At 42.9% G+C, this 17,554-nt stretch overlaps 1 protein-coding gene across 1 annotated transcript in view; it reads left to right on the forward strand.

Moving 5' to 3' along the window:
- Positions 1-17,554, forward strand: part of col5a2a (collagen, type V, alpha 2a) — a 138,848-nt gene that overhangs the window by 86,547 nt on the left and 34,747 nt on the right. The window contains exons 13-20 of the mRNA XM_039757778.1: positions 5,729-5,782; positions 10,137-10,190; positions 10,271-10,315; positions 10,401-10,454; positions 11,292-11,336; positions 11,677-11,730; positions 14,080-14,178; positions 14,266-14,310. Of these exons, the coding sequence (XP_039613712.1) occupies positions 5,729-5,782; positions 10,137-10,190; positions 10,271-10,315; positions 10,401-10,454; positions 11,292-11,336; positions 11,677-11,730; positions 14,080-14,178; positions 14,266-14,310 (450 nt within the window). The remainder of the gene's footprint in view (positions 1-5,728; positions 5,783-10,136; positions 10,191-10,270; positions 10,316-10,400; positions 10,455-11,291; positions 11,337-11,676; positions 11,731-14,079; positions 14,179-14,265; positions 14,311-17,554) is intronic.

A 17,554-nucleotide genomic window follows, 5' to 3' on the forward strand; every position in this document is an offset into this window, starting at 1 on the left:
GAGGTATTTCTGACCATTCTTCATACGAAATCTCTCCAGTTCAGTTCAATTTGATGGCTGCCAAGCACGGACAGCCTGCTTCAAATCATCCCATAGATTGTCGATGATATTCAAGTCAGGGGACTGTGATGGCCATTCCAGAACATTGTACTTCTCCCTCTGCATGAATGCCTTTGTAGATTTCCAACTGTGTTTTGGGTCATTGTCTTGTTGGAATATCCAACCCCTGTGTAACTTCAACTTTGTGACTGATGCTTGAACATTATCCTGAAGAATTTGTTGATATTGGGTTGAATTCATCCGACCCGACTTTAAAAAGGGCCCCAGTCCCTGAACTAGCCACACAGCCCACCCCACAGCATGATGGGACCTCCACCAAATTTGACAGGAGGTACCAGGTGTTTTTCTTGGAATGCGGTGTTCTTCTTCTGCCATGCAAAGCGATTTTTTGTTCTGACCAAATAACTCCATTTCTGTCTCATCAGTCCAAAGCACTTTGTTCCAAAATGAATCTGGCTTGTCTAAATGAGCATTTGATACAACAAGCGACTCTGTTTGTGGCGTGAGTGCAGAAAGGGCTTCTTTCTCATCACCCTGCCATACAGATGTTCTTTGTGCAAATTGTGCTGAATTGTAGAACGATGTACAGATACACCATCTGCAGCGAGATGTTCTTGCAGGTCTTTGGAGGTGATCTGTGGGTTGTCTGTCACCATTCACACAATCCTGCCTCTTCATATGCCACTCCTGTATTTTTCTTGGCCTGCCAGACCTGCTGGGTTTAACAGCAGCTGTGCCTGCGGCCTTCCATGTCCTGATTCCATTCCTTACAGTTGAAACTGACAGTTTAAACCTCTGAGATGGCTTTTTGTAGCCTTCCCCTAAACCAGGAGACTCAACAATCTTTGTTTTCAGATCTTTTGAAAGTTGCTTTGAGGATCTCATGCTGTCTGTCACTCTTCAGAGGAGAATCAAAGGGAAGGAAGCACAACTTGTAATTGACCACCTTAAATACCTTTTACCACTCGTGATTGGACACTCCTGTCTGTGAAGTTCAAGGCTTAACGAGCTCATCCAACCAAGTCATCAGCATTGAGCAGTGACAGGCATTCAAATCAGCACAATGACAAGGGGACCCACATTTTTGCACAGCCAGTTTTTCACATTTGATTTAATTTCATAAACTAAATACTACGTCACTAAAAGTCTTTTACCGGAAAACACCGCAGTACTCAGATGTTCATATGAAATGAAAGACATACCGCTGTTATCTTTTTTGTTGAAAGGAGAGTCAATTATTATGTAAGCTGAGAGGAGTTCCCAAACTTTTTCATATGACTGTATAGTGCCTTTTAAGCCATCAGTGGGTGCTGGGTGAGCCTCCCTAGACACATTAAGTGACACTTTATTCGCTTTGTCCTCGTCAATGCACTGAGCCACTCCTCACTCTCATGTGACTGTGTGAGCCGAGGGCATTCACTCCATTATACCCGATGAGAACACCACCGAATGCACAGGCCTCCTCAGGGACAATGATGCCAACTGAAAGCATTGTGCAGTTGTATAGTGCCTTTCATGGAACCAACACTATGGAGTAATTTATGAAATATCAACTCAGATTGATCATATAGTCATACAGAACTTTTCACTATGCACACTACCACCAAATGGAGTGCCTGATATTATATAGCGCTTAGCCGGTTACAAAATCAAAGAAACGCATGCAAATAAAAAGGGGCGTTCAGAGTTACGTAGCTCCTTTCATTATGTGTCATACCAGATCTGCTGGATATTTAACATTAAGCACTGTCAGCAGCATCACAAGGTGCATTATAAAGCCCTTGCCGAAAAAATCACACAAGTTAAGTGCAATGCTCAGTTATATAGTGCCTTTCACTATGAATACTTGACTGGATTGTAAATATAATATGGCACCTTTTATTGTAAGCAGTACCACAAAGATGAATGGTAAAGAAAAAAACATGAATGGAACAGAATAATCAAAGTTACAGTAAATAGCAGCATTACTTACGCATAGCACCAGATAATTCATGTGGCTAATGTTAAATGGTGGCTTCTACTGCATGCCATATCACAAAGTCTGTGTGAAGAACCTGATACAAGTAAAATACATTGGTTAAAGTTATGTAGTGCCTTTCATTAGCATCATACTATTTCAATTGGATGTTGAACATTACTCTAAGCTATTGACTTCCAGACAGTGTTCAGAAGCCATTAAGAAGGCTAACAGGCTGTCAGGTTATATAGCGCCTTGATGTGCATACTACAAGTCACAGGAGGTTCTGCTCAGCTTTATAACACACTGGTGAGGCCTCTTCTGGAGTCCTGTGTGCAGTTTTGGTCTCCAGGCTACAAAAAGGACATAACAGCACAAGAGAAGGTCCAGAGAAGAACAACTAGGCTGATTCCAGGACTTGGACAGCATAAGGTTTGGGCGAGTTTCTGGCAGACAACAATTAATGTCAGTAAATGTAAAGAATTATAAGCAGGAAGTGAAAATGTGAGGTTTGAATACACAATGGACAGTCGGAAAATCGAGAGTCCACCTTATGAGAAGGATTTAGGAGTCATAGTGTACTTGATGCTATCAACTGGTAGACAGAAGCCATTAAGAAGGCTAACAGAAAGTCAGGTTATATAGCGCCTTGATGTGCGTAGTACAAGTCACAGGAGGTTCTACTCAAGCTTTATAACACACTGGTGAGGCCTCATCTGGAGTCCTGTGTGCAGTTTTGGTCTCCAGGCTACAAAAAGGACATAACAGCACAAGAGAAGGTCCAGAGAAGAGCAAAAAGGCTGATTCAGGGCTACAGGGGTTGAGTGATGAGGAAAGATTAAAAGAGCTGACCCTTTACAGGAGATGAAGTGGAGACCTGACTAAAGTGTTTAAAATGATGAAGGGAATTAGTGCAGTGGATCGAGACAGTGACTTTAAAATGAGTTCATCAAGAACACAGGGACACAGTTGGAAACTTGTGAAGGGTAAATTTTGCACAAATATTAGGAAGTTTTTCTTTACACAAAGAACAATAGACACTTGGAATTAGCGACCAAGTAGTGTGGTGGACAGTAAAACATTAGGGACCCTCAAAACTCGACTTAATGTTTTTTTGGAAGAAATAAGTGGATAGGACTGGCGAGCTTTGTTGGTTTGAATGGCCTGTTCTTGTCTCGAGTGTTCTAATTAAATAGTGTCCTTCATTGTATATGGCGGAGTGGTGGCTCTGAGGCTAGGGATCTGCACCAGCAATTGGAAGGTTGCCAGTTCGAATCCCAGAAACAGCAGAAGTGACAATACTCTATTGGGCCCCCGAGTAAGGCCCTTGACCTGCAATTGATGTTAATCTTCAAGCAGGTCCTCCAACTTACAGGGAAAACTTGAAGGTCGGTGGCAGGATTGGCACTCCAGCCACTGTGAAAAAAAAGCCTCACACTGTTCAGTCTGTGGTCTCAATCTGGGTGGTTCGTCGAGTAGGTGGGTGCAGCAGTCCACTGTAATCGGTGCATGCTCCCAACCTCATCACACCGTGAATAACAAAGTCCGTGCCAAAAATGATACTCAACTTAAATGCAGTCATCAGTTATATAGCACCTTTCACTATGAATAGAACATACATATCTCTCTATTATAAAAAAAAAACAACTTGGGACGAGACTGCGTCAAGACGAGACACTTTCACGTCCCGCGAGACGGGTGTGATACACATGCAGAGCAGGTTAGAGATAATGGAAGTAGGAAAATTCGGAAGTCTCAAGAAAATGAGAGTAAAGCTCACATTAGCGCAAACAAACGGAAAATATTACTTGGTGAAATAGCGGAACAGTGAAAAGAGATTGAATAGTGTTTAAGGATGTCTGGGGGAGTAGGCAGACAAGGCAGTGACTTTAAAATGTTTGAAGCACCACACGAAATACAGATTACTCGGCATGGCAGCAGCAGCAAGCCAGCAGCTGACTGAGCAAAGAGGAGGTAAAAACACCAAATGTTACTTGTTTCCCATTGTATTACCGTTTAAGAGGGTTTTGGAGGAGCAGCCGCGACTCCTTGGGGTGCATTCAGCCCCCCCTTCACAACGGCACGTAGAAGTAGAGTAAAAATCGCATTAGCGCAAACAAATGGAAAATATTACTCTGTGAAATAATGGAACAGGGAAAAGAGATCGCATAGTGTTTGAGGATGTAGGGGGGAGAAGAGAGACAAGGCAGTGACTTTAAAACATTCGAAGCGCTGCAAAAAATGCAGATCACGCCGCCGAGAAACAGCAGCAATCCAGCAGCTGATCGAGCAAAGAGGAGGTAAAAAAAAAGGAATTTGTTTCCCATTGTATCACCGTTTAAGAGGGGTTTCGGTGGGGTGGCCGCATCTCCTTGGGATGCATTCAGCCCCCCTTTTCACAACGGTGCATAGCGCTTGGTGGGAATGGGGGGGGAAAGGGGTCAGCGAGCAGGGGACAAACCCCCTTAGTGAATAGAAAATCTAATTTAGCGGCTTTCATTGAAAGCAAATAAAATAAAAGGGAGAGCCATAACTCTCTATGAAGAACCAAATATAAAGTAAACTTATTGCTCACCTTTTATTATGTATCATAACAGGTAAATTGGGTGTTGGACATTAAACAGTGTCTTTTATTGTAAGATCAGGGAGGGAGCGTTCTGCATTGTGAGGGTGATCCGGTTCACAGGATCTTAATTGCTGAGGACCTGAGCAGCTGAACCAGGCCAAGGGGACGCCCACGTAACACCTGGCTTTTGCACATAGATGGTCATTTCCAGAGAGTGGGACTGGACAGTGTAGATCCACCCTCAGGCAATCACGCCACATGGCCATAGTGCCGTAGCTGATGCTCCCTCACAATGCAGGTAATGTGTCTCAGCAATCGCCCACTCGACACAAAGTCAAACTAGCGGTACCCAACGATTCTCCAAACAAACACTGTGCCCAAGGAGTCCAGTCTTCGTCCCAAAGTCACTGGATAACGTCCATGTCTAGCAACCATACAGTAAGACAGGAAGCACCAGGACTCTAAAGACTTGGACCTTCGTCCTTTTGTGGAGATATCAGGAGCGCCACATACTGTATAGGGTACACTCCGTAGCCACACACCCCTTTCCAGCGAACGTAAACGCAAATATCAGCAGAATTTCTTTGCAGCCTTTGTTGATTTTCGTAAAAAGCCCACCATGCATGTTAAATGGGCTGTCTGATGTTATATGTCACTTTTCATGGTGAGTGTTCTCCAAAATCAATAGTTGCTGCTTATAGTAATATAGTATTTTATAGTGCCTTTCAGTGTGCAACATCTTAAAAGAATTATAAATTCAACCACAGCACGATACCAGCTAGACTTGGCGTTAATGTTATATAGTCCCATTGACTGTAGGCAACAGAATAAAGTGTCTGGCAAGATCCATACCAAGATGGCATTACCAGCTGACTGTGGTGCTTCATGCCACTGAATGTAGCTCCTTTCAGGGTAAATTCAATTGTGAAAGCAACACAAACTGAAGGCAGGTTAACCAGTTTGGTCAGGACGGTGCAGTGAATCAACGCTGAGCTCTGAACAATCTGTAGGCCTTTCACTGGCATCTTTGTCCTCTATTCCATAAATGATCCACTCAGATAAATTTAGTTTCCCAGAATTTAGGCAGGCTGCTGAAGGCCCATCTTATGGTCTGATTAACCCTTTCTTTTTTTTATTTCCTGCAGGGTGCCAGAGGGTTCCCAGGTGCTCCAGGTCTCCCAGGTATTAAAGGTCATAGGGTAAGTTTTTTTTCTTTGGTTGGATCAGTAAAGTTTGAACTCTTACTGAATGAGATGAAAGACTGACCTCACTGCATTTGTAGCCCCCAACTGAGAGTTTGTTGCCTTAGTGTCATCAGTTGTAGTGTGAGGAAAAGGTTAACCCTGAACTTGGGAACAGGACAGTCGCTGCTGTGGACCCGGGCAAGAAGTGGTCATTGGGAGGAACAATGGGTGGGCAGCTCCAGGTGGGAATCAGTCATTCTTCCAATTGTAAAGATAGGAGAAGAAATGGGATGTGGGATATGGAAGGTGAAGTTTGATGTGAATCAACCATATAAAAATGGGTTTGCAGATTGTCCAGTCTGATGACACAAAACCTCCTCCGGTGAAATGTGGAATGAGTTTGATACCTTGGTGTCAGTAATAGGATTCTATTGGAAAATGCGTCAGATGAAGATGAAACATTTATGCTGTGAATGATATTCAGTGCGGCAATGGTGGTAACAGTGGGATTGATTACCCGTTAACCTGTGACACTGCAGCAGTGTACGGCTGGATCAGACAAGGTGTGCACTGTGAGGGCTGTGCCGGTTAGTTTTTACAATGTTAGTTACCCACCATTCAAAAGTGACCACCTCACAGGACATGCTGCGTCTTCATGGTGGAGAACGTGACTGGTCTGTGGTGTGCCTTGTGCCTCTACTGTTCTTAATGGTTGGATGAAACATTTGATGCATTTAAATAATTGGTGGAAATATGACAACCTAGGTTTATAAAAGAGAAGGATGAAGTTGAATTCATGTATTGTGAATGGAGTGCCAAATGTCTTTCTAGTATTGGTGATATTAGTGGGATTCTCCTGTCTCTGAAAGAGAATTACGAATGGGAAGTACAGTGCTGTAGATGTCTGCTAATCTGGTGTTAGTGGTGGACTGGCTTGATTGTAGAAACTGGACACCTCAGTGGACTTACGGCTTTTTGAACATAAACAGTATTAGGAGGGCGTTTAGTGTGACTAGTGTGCTCCATAATCTTTATTAGACTGACCAGTTTCAGGAAACAGAGCAGCTCAATGCACAGGCTGCATATGCGGTACGTCAGCACCGTTCTTAGGCATAGGCAAAGTAGGCAACTGCCACTGCCAAACGGCCTTGCCCGGCCTTTTTTTTTTTTAGCCGTAACCAAATACAACTCAACTCAACGTTGGGAAATACTAAAGCATCATGTGAAAACGTTTACCGTAAAGCAAATCTCATTTTTACGTCGCTTTGAATTGCATTCGTAAACACAGTCAACTTCTTGAAACAGGTTTCAAATCGGCCCATGATGGAGCTAAAGAGTTAGCTACAGAACTGGAAAAAGACGAGAAAGAAATACACTTTCCAGCTGCACAGACCGCACGTAGAAGGAGAGTGTGGAGACAATTTGATTATGAAGCTTGTGATGAGCCAATATGTGGTCCATATTGAGTTCTTCAGTGTCTTGCTAGATCAAGCCCTAATGTCAATGACTGAACGATCTGAACAGATGAAAACCCATTTTGACAATTTTGGGTCCCTGCACAATTTCGGATGCATTACGACCATGAGTGACGCTGATTTGAGAGAGTGTTGCGATGTTCTCGGCAGTATCTTAACAGATGAAATCATTGGGTCCGATGCTCACAATTTATGTGCCGAATTGCGCAATTTAGCAAATTTGGTTCCACAAACTATTTCTGCTCTTAAAAGTTTGCAATTCATATATGAGAACAATTTGTAAGATTCTTTCGCAAACGTCTCTGTTGCATTACGTATCGCTTTGACGATTCCTGTAACTGTCGCATCTGCTGAACGCAGCTTTTCAAAGCTCATGCTGATTAGGAGTGACCTGCAAACAAGCATGACGCAAGATCGATTAAATGGCTTAGCATTAATACCAGTTGAGCTTGAAGTCATCGACTCCCTCGATTATTCAGACTTAATCAAAGACTTTGCAAAAATGAAAGTACGCAAGGTGTTTTCACATTAAAGGTTTGATTTACATGCTACGTTAGGTATAGTCAGTAGGTTCCTTTGACATGCTCCTCTCAAATCTGATATATCTCTCTATTTTAAAAGGAAATCCTGGAATGAGACTTTCTTGGAGATAATTTCAACTCCCGCGAGAGATAATTTCAGGTCCCTCGAGATAAGACTTTTTGCCTAGAGATTTTGACAAGCCCCACCCTCCTCTCAAACATTTATAAGCCCGCCCACGGACCACTCACTTCTCATTCATGTGAATGCTATTGTCAGACACAGTTCCTGTGCTCTCAGCTCCAAGCAGGGTCGGAAATAAAAGACAAAGAGTAGAAGCCAAAGTAGAAGTAAAGAAGTTCAAAAACGTTGGCGCCATAAACATGCAGAGCAGGTTAGAGATTAAGAAAGTACTAACATTCGAAAGTCTCAAAAAACTGATAGTAAAGATGGCATTAGCACTAACAAATGGAAATTTTTACTCTGTGAAATAACGGAAGAGCAAAAAGAGATTGCATATATGGACATGGGTGATATGACAGAAGTATGTAGTTATTGTTCGGCTTTAAACTTTAAGTCGGAGACTTGTAAATTGTCTAATTCATGTTGCCATCTGGGAAAAGTAGTGTTTCTTCACAATGAAGAGGCGTACCCATGAGAATGAAAAGATGTTTTGTTTGGTGAAAGTGAAATCCACATACGCGAGTGGCAGAGACGTGAAGTGGCTGGCGCATAGTGCAGGCTCGGGGGGGGGGTTAACGAGCGAATTGAGCAGGGGGCAAAGCCCCCTAGTCTTATATATAAACATCTATGTGTGAAAGTGTGTGTGTCTGTCTGTCTGTCCGGCCTGGAAGTGAGAGGTGGAGTCGGGGCAAGGGCTGCACCTCTGAGGAAACAGAAACTTATGTAGCTGCTAATACACAAGCGAGGCAAGCACATCGGCAAAACTAAATTTCCTTGGAGTGAGATACCCAGAGGAGTTTCAATTACCTGACATCTCTACATTTCAATATTTTTTCTGACGATTTCAATAGTTTCTAGGACCCCGGGCTTTTTATAGAACAGGCTTAAACAGCTGGTATAATATATGATCATAAAATGATAAGCTATACATCACTAATTATTACGCATTTATACGGATAAAACAATTATTATGTATTCATACAGATAAAATAATTATCATACATTCATACAGATAGAAACAGCGGGACCTTGACAGATACCTTTGCCTGGGGCCCCAAGAAACCGAGGAACAGCCCTGGCTGATAGTCTGTCACATACTGGTGTTAGCAGTGGGATTGAACTGTGTACAGAAACAGGACATCTTAGTGGACATGCTGTTTTATAAAGGAAGAGGATGCAGTTGAGTCTTGTAAAGAAGGCAGTGTGTGACCCAGCCTTTAAAGTACTGATGTTAATAGCAGGATTGTTCTGTCTCTGAAATAGAACACCTCAATGGACATGCCACATACAGGGCACATGCAGTGGTGTGCCTGATATTCTTTAACATATTGGCGTTAGTAGTGCGATTGACCTCTCTATAGAAACAGTTACGCCCCAGGAGACAAACTACTTTAATGATGGATGAAGATGAAGTTGAGTCATAGGTTGTTAACATTTTTCCAATCCAGTGTTACTTGTGGGTTTGTCCAGTCTGTGAAACAGAACACCTCAATGGTGGTGCTACATATGGGGCACAAGTAGTTGTGTGACTGCTTCTCCGTAACACATTGGTGTTAGTAGTGGGATTGTCTATAGAAACAGAATGTTTCAGTGGATGTGCTGCTTTATAAATGAAGACATTGAAGATGAGTCATGTGGTGTAAGCAGTGTGCCAATCAGTCTTTACGGTATTGGGATTGTCCATTCTTTGAAAAGGCACAACGCAAGGAAAAAACTAATAATGAAGCACACAGTGCTGCCTCTGCAGGTCTGTGCCCTTCTGATATTAGTAGTGGGATTGTCATGTCTGAGAAATAGAACCCCTCAGTGAACACAACACGTATGTGGCACACACAATGAGCAGTGTGTCTGCCAGTGTGTAACAGATTGATGCTCATGATGGGATGCCACAGGGTTTAGACTGTACATGTAAGTAGTTGTGCCAATTGGGCTTTTCTTAATCAAGTTCAGTTCGTGCAAGAGATGGGATTGATGCTGTCAATTAGCCCAGAGAATGGTGGGTACATGCCAAGGCTCATACCATGGATCTGTGTGAATTGCACCCACCGACGTAACAGCTCATTTTCCCAAATCTTTCTGTAGCACTGGGGTGTTGTACCGTGTTAGCCATTATGAATGTAGAGAGAAGTCAAGTAAAACCTTCTGTGATCTTAAAAGATTCCACATCTCTAAAATTTCCTTATAAATTTCAGGGAATTCCAGGGACAGACGGGCCAAAAGGAGAGCATGGTGCCACGGGTTCAAAGGTAACCGATGCTTTTCTTGTGCCTAGTGACTCTGATTCACTGTGTTCCACCAGGCTGACAGCATTAATGTTTATTTTCAGGGTGAATCTGGACCTCCTGGTCAAATGGGAGCAAATGGTCCTGAGGTAGGTGGGCACATCAGGCACTCACTGCATAAATAGTATTTCCTACTTAATTTCAGGCTCTGATCACATTGTTGGACTGTTCTAGGGTACAAGGGGCATGCCAGGAGAAAGAGGGCGACCTGGACCTACTGGAGCTACGGTAGGAATGAACTCATGTGTTACCCATGATGCTTTGCAGACTATATCCTAAAATTGCTTTTATTTTCTAATTAAGAACTTCTTGGACACGCTGGGTACAGTTACCCTTTTACCCACAGTTAATGTAAGGAGCAAGTGGTGCCATATAGGAACCCTAAAAGTTAGGGGGTGCTACAGGAACAGCTCTAAAATGATGACTCTGCACTATACACAATGCCACTTGTGCCAGGTATATGCAGTGGGGCTCTGCTGCCCATGTGAGGTGGACATTCTCAGGCTCGGATTACAAACTGGGCAATACTGCTTGTGTCAGTTGTGCCATTTAATAGGGCATTGGAGAAAGGGAGAGCAAACGGGTCAATGAGACATCTGTGTCCATACTAGGAAGAAATTCTGATAGTGTTTGTGATACTGACTGTATGTGGCACTGACAATGCCAGGAAGAAGGGAGTGAGGAACAGGCAAAGCTCATTTTTCCTGTCTGTGCCAGTCAGGGGTCATAATAGCCATAAGATAGAGTGTAGGCAATGATGGCCTTGGTTGGTGTGACATGTAAGGTTTCTGAGGAGCAAATGAGGCATTAAAGTCAAAACACCAGGTATGCCAGGTTGAAAAGGTGATCTATGCCAAGTAAAGAAAAGCAGAGACTGAGAGCGCTAAAGGTAATGCTTTTCATTTGTAGTAATGGCTCAGAAGGTAGTTGGAGGCAGGGATGGCCACATAAAATTGGCTTCTGTCCGAGGCACTATAGATCCAGTGTCTGTTCTTACAGCTTTCCAGGTGGGTGTCAAGCTCTGTTCTACTGTTTAAATATTTTATTGTTTTCTTTTGTTTGCAGGGCACGCGTGGTCCAGTTGGCAATGTGGGCAAGCCGGGTCCAATTGTGAGTAATTTTAAAGTTTATTATCGAAAGATGGTCAGGCTAAGGTGGGGCTTTGGAAAAAGATGAAACTTGACAATGACGTTCATGGAGATCTGCAGATCAGATCAGGTGTGGTTCTCTGCAAAGATGGACGTTTTAGAGATAACAAAAATGTAAATATAAAAATTAGAGGGCTGACAGTGCCCACAAGTGAAGCTGAATGTGCCCTTCATGCAAACCAAAGCTCCACAGGTGCCCACTCATGGGCTATTTTTTTTCTTGTTATGCAGAGTCTTATCTTTTACAGGTTTCAATGTGGTGCTTGTTTGTGCCCACTACTCACATGCTCTTCTTCTTTCAGGGCCCACTGGGCATCAGTGGATCACCAGGTTTCCCAGGATCTCCAGGAACAAAGGTAACTACTGATCTTGTAAATCTTGTGCCAGCAGCAGAGGTTGAACTATTGGCATGTGCATTTTGACCTTCTGAGTGCTCAGGATTCTGCCAGGTGCCCCAGTGTGTGATCTCCAAGTTGATGGAGCCTGAAGGGATGTGGCTTCTGATTTTAAGTTTGGTCCAAATGGCACAGAAGAGGTGGAAGAGGATGAGAAGGGGCAGGAGAGAACAGTGGCAAGTTTAGGCCACTCTGTGTCTCAACAGTAATGGCTCCGGAGTCCAAGGGTGTGATACTTATGTGATTCTCTTTCATTTTTTGTCTTATTTTGAAACTCCTACATATGCACCCAATTTAACTGCCCAGTCAGGAGACTCCATGGGGAGCTGGCTGCTGTTGGTGGGGAGGGTCTTGGGCAGGAAGGAGGAGTTAAACTCAGCCACAGTCCTATTGGCACTCCAGCACAAAATGACATTTAGAGCTTTGACGTAAAGTCAGACCTCACTCAAAATGTCAGCCCCACAGTTGGTGCCATGTTAAAAAAAAGTTGCATTTACTAAACAGAAGGTGCAGAGGGGATGGAAAGAAGAAAGATGAAGAAGGCTTCAGTAGGCGTGCCATTTAAAACATAAACGAATAACTGCCAGGTTGTACGAGCCATTGATATGCAGGTACACAAAGCCTGACTCCGTAATGAGGACCCAAAATACAAACTGAAGAAAAACAGAAGAATAATTGATGTGTTTTTCTGAAGAAAATAAACAAGAAAAGCAAAACATCCACAAGACAGAGATATGAAACATTTTAAAATAGTCTAATCCTTCCATGTACTGATTCAACAAACAAATTCAAGGTTTTATGGCACCATAGGTATAGCTAGGGGACAATTTTTGGTTTTGATCCCAGACTGTAATACAGTATCATGTATTTAACCATAGTTCCAAGAATTGATCATAGACTGAATTCTAATTCATTTACTTTCTTACAACCTTGAAATGAATTCCTGGCTTCTGGGGCACTGGTGCCTATCTCAGAAATACTGGACTCAAGGTTGAAACCAATCCGGGACAGGAGGCCAGTCCATCATAGGACTTACACATGCATACTCACTCACTCAGTGCATTGGCGATCCTAAATTGTCCCTAGTGTGTGCTTGGTGTGTGGGTGTGTGTGCCCTGCGGTGGGCTGGCACCCTGCCCGGGGTTTGTTCCTGCCTTGCGCCCTGTGTTGGCTGGGTTTGGCTCCAGCAGACCCCCATGACCCTGTAGTTAGGATATAGCGGGTAGGATGATGGATGGATGGATGGATATTACTAATGCAAAGGGTGGGTAAGGCTAGATGTTTGAGTGGCAGCTGGCTGGGCAATGTTAGATGTCTGAGTGGCAGCCAAATGAGTGGGTTTATGTACCCAAGTGGCAGCAGTTTCAGTGGGTGTGGGTTGGTTTTTAGGTTTCTTACTGTCCTGACTCCAGAGTCCAGTGAAATGCTAATCAGCATCGACAGATCAACCCCCCTCCAGTGCCATAATGATTGAACAGATCTGTCTACCTTACCTTAAAAATGATGTCTCTCTTATCTGAAAAATCCCAGAACACAATCTGCCATTAGGGGATCTATTAATTTAGAAGTAAAACACATAAATAGGCAAACATATGCAAACCCTAAGTGCAAACAGAAGTGTAATAAACAGAAGAGCAACTTATAATTGAAAGTCAATGAACGGACCTTAAACAGATGTAAATGCATGAAATAAATCAAGAAGGAAAGCTTAAGAGATGTTTCTAAAACCTCCTTAATCCAGTCCAGGGTTAGGGATGACCAGAGTCTATCTAGCCAGTGTTGGGCACAAGGAAAGAACCAACGCTGGACAGAATGCCAGTCCATCACAGGCACTACTTTCAAACATAAGTTGCAGGTGGAATCGCCATCTAGCCGAAGCTGCATGCCTATAGGGAGGTGAGATTAAAACCAGAGAACCAGGAGGAAACCCACACAGACACAGGGAGTATGTGCAGACTCCACACAGATGACAACAAGGCACAAGGTTTGAAATTAAAACACGGCATACATGAGGCAGCAGCACCAAGCACTGCACCACTGTGCCAATTAAAACACATAAAAGAACAAATGGGTACACTAAATGGTTAAATAATAATGTGATCCTCAGTGGAGGACTGATGGCGGTCCTGCTTGTTCTTTTAATGGTCATGCCGCTATCAGGTTCCTACTTCTTTTCCAGGTTCTCCTGTATTATTTACTGGGTTCTTCCCTCCTTACATAAGAGGCCCACTAGTGTGTTCAGAGTGACAGGCTGGTAATGCACACTCGCACATGCACCTGATTGTGACTCACCTTTCTTCTTGTTGACAGGGTGAAGCCGGACCCACTGGGGTACGTGGACCTGAGGGCCCCCAAGGACAGCGTGGTGAGACAGGGCCTCAGGGCCGAATAGGCTCTCAAGGCCTACCTGTGAGTGTCCGTTTTCCTTTTGCCTTTGCACATCCAACCTTAGCCTGCTGGGCTACCCCGTTCTAAACTCTACCCGTTCTGTTGCAGGGCACCGGAGGAACAGATGGCGGCGGTGGGGCCAAAGGACCAACAGTAAGTGAAAGCTAACTATATGCGTGTCTGTGTCCTCAGTCACAAGGTGGAGAAAGATGGGCTTGATTAGGACTCAAATGAAAGGACCTCCTGCTGAAGGAGATTCAAAGTTGATGTCTGGTGCCTGGGACTTCCAGGGGTTCAAGGCTAGGCCCTGATGCCACACACAAGCTATATGTCCACTAGCCATTTGTGCCATAATAGGTTTCTGAAAGCTTCTCACAAGGGAAATTATTTGCATAGCATAGAATTAGAATTCCCTTTATTGGCCAGGTAAACTAATGTGTACTAGGAATTGTTTTGTCTTGGTAGAGTAATGTTTTGCTCCACTTTCCCATTTTGTATTATTAATATGTAGCCTTTCTCAGAATGCCTCAAATCTCACAGACTTACCACTGTCTCTAAGGTATTATAGTATACTTCTCCCCACCTTCCCTCCTACATCTATAACCTCATGCACTTAGGTGTAGTAAAAGACAAGCAGGAGTTAAGTTACAGTTTAAACAATGTATTATTGGTAATGTTCATAAATAATAACAATATGCAAAGTACATTTGAATATTGGCAACCATACAAACTGATTAAATGGTGATGTGTAGTTTCAGGCGGCAGACAGACTTGTTAGTTAATTGAAAATGTCTCTAGTTAAGGCATCATTTGTGGTCATCTTTCTTCAGAACAGTCCGCATACCTGTCTCAATATGGCTGCCGAGTTGTGCTCTCCATTGTGTTGTCCTTTCAGTTCATCAGTTTGGTAAGAGAGAGAGATGTTCCTTCATCAGATGTTAGTAAGAGAGAATGTGAGGTTAACCAAGTAATTTTATAGATGTTCTGTCCAACCCCTATAGCCAATAGGGTGTCGTGGTACTTAAAGGCTTCTGATACACGCCAATTCCAAACAGCCATACTTCAGACCAATGGGGAAATAGAACATCTTAACACCTGCCATCCACCAAAACCATTTTTTGAGGTAAAGCTTGGCAGTTAGGCAGCCTGGCTTTGTGTGGGTTGACTGAGAGACTCTAACAGAGAAACGTTTGCTTCAAGCACTTCCCCCAACTCTGTCATAAAATTCACTTTCCTGACTTAGTTTTGCCTAAATTACAAATAAAGACATACAAAATATCTATGAAATGCATTATCGTAGTACTGCAGTGGGCTGGTGCCCTGCAGGGGTTTCTTTCCTACCTTGTGTCCTGTGTTGGCTGGGATTGGCTCCAGCAGACCCCCGTGACCCTGTTATTAGGATATAGCGGGTTGGATAATGGATGGATGGATGGATGGATTATCATAGTATTTCCCTCTACTTACCCTTTTACCTCATTTTCTCAAGGGTACGTGTACTCGTCAAGTTCGTTATCGGGTTGGTCTGCCGTTGCACTTTAAGATGAACACACACATACATAGCTGTACGCATACACACAGACCCTAACCACAACAGTGCCCCGTGAATGACACACACACACTGATTAACCTTTAGTACTTTAAACCACACAAGTGCTTTAGGAATAACACAGCCTGTCACTCAGCACTTCAAGAGACTTACTTATTATCGGCACGAACAACATACAATGTTTTCAATGATATCTCAGACCTAAATATTACTTTTAGTCTGCAAGAATACATTTAAATATACAAAGACTCTAGACTATAGGCTATTTATCAGCCAAGAATACCTTCTTTACGTACTGTTCCTACTATTGAGTGGAACTCTCACTCTCAGCCAAAATAAACCTCGCAGCACAGAGGTAATGGCAAATCTCCGCTGCACCAAGTGCTCAAAGAAATCTAAATTATTACTTCAATCACTCTAGACATTAAGACAAAGCACAGAAAGTTAAAAGCAGCAGGGTATTTATTACAAGAATAATAATAATACCACTGGAAGAAAGAATAACAGAAAACAGGTACTGCTAGGAAAGTCTGGATATATATAGTCTTTAGAAAAAGCTTACAAAAAAGTTACAGATGTCAAGGATGAATGTCCCAGGGCGGCGTTTATTTAGCAATCGATGGTCATGATGCTTTTCTGACAACCAGTGATGTCTTTGTCCGTCGTCGCTGTTTCTCTTCTTCTTCTTTACTTTCTTCTGATGCTGCTTTCAAAATGAGGCATATTTATTATGAAATATCATGCCATGATTTCACAACGCATGCACCTGATTGGCTGGCTGTCAATATGATTGATGAATTTTGCTCAAACTCCCAAAAAATCTATCTTTTCCCAGATAATACAGTTTTTTGATGTTGCCTAAAACATCGCCATGTCCATCTTTCCAGGCTGTAATCCAAATTGTCCCAGATGTCCATCCATAAAGTAATCAATCGCCTAAGGTATTGGCTCAGCATCCTTTCCCAGGCTGTAAAACCATTTTAGCACTATGCTATGAACAACTGTTATAAAAATGAGGTGTAAGGGAAAAGGATATGCCTTGATTTGTCCTAAATGTAGTCCGTCTGTTGTCTTGTCTTGAACAAAATATAAAGGAAAATGATACCAAAATGTACAGATTTTATACACCATAACATCAACTCATGTGCAGAATCTCACATCACAACAGGAATATGTCTTGGTAGTACTGATGCAACATACAAGGACAACACAATATAAAAATACATAAATATAAAAAGATGAAATATGATGCAACATATAAGGGCAACACAAAAGTTAAATGGATGAAACAGGATAACTGCGGTGGGCTGGCACCCTGCCTGGGGTTTGTTCCTGCCGTGCGCCATGTGTTGGCTGGGATTGGCTCCAGCAGACCCCCGTGACCCTGTGTTAGGATAGAGCAGGTTAGATGATGGATGGAAACAGAATAAAATATGAAAAAATAAAGTCTAGGCAGTCCAGTTTGCTGCTATACAGAGATACAGAGAAGAAATTCAGACCTGATTAGCCAGAATAACTGCGCGTGGAAAAAACTGTTTATGTGGCTTGCTATTTTATTTCTCACCACATAAAGGCATTTACTGGAGTAAAGTCTTTAGAACAGATGGTGCTCTGGGTAATTTGGATCAGCAATGATCTTTGCGGCCCGCTTCTTACCATGGACCCTGTCTTAGGATATAGCGGGTTGGACAATGACTGACTGACTCATACAGGACTTGAATTGGTGATAAGTTACAACCTACAATCTTTCACAGGTTTTGATGATGTGGTGTAGCCTGACCAGAGGCAGCACCAAACCAGACACTTGAGGTCAGAATGGATGTGATGATGCCTGTGTAGAACTAAAGTAAT

This window comes from Polypterus senegalus, chromosome 6 (assembly GCF_016835505.1).
Source record: "Polypterus senegalus isolate Bchr_013 chromosome 6, ASM1683550v1, whole genome shotgun sequence".
In the NCBI taxonomy this organism is placed as follows: domain Eukaryota; kingdom Metazoa; phylum Chordata; class Cladistia; order Polypteriformes; family Polypteridae; genus Polypterus; species Polypterus senegalus.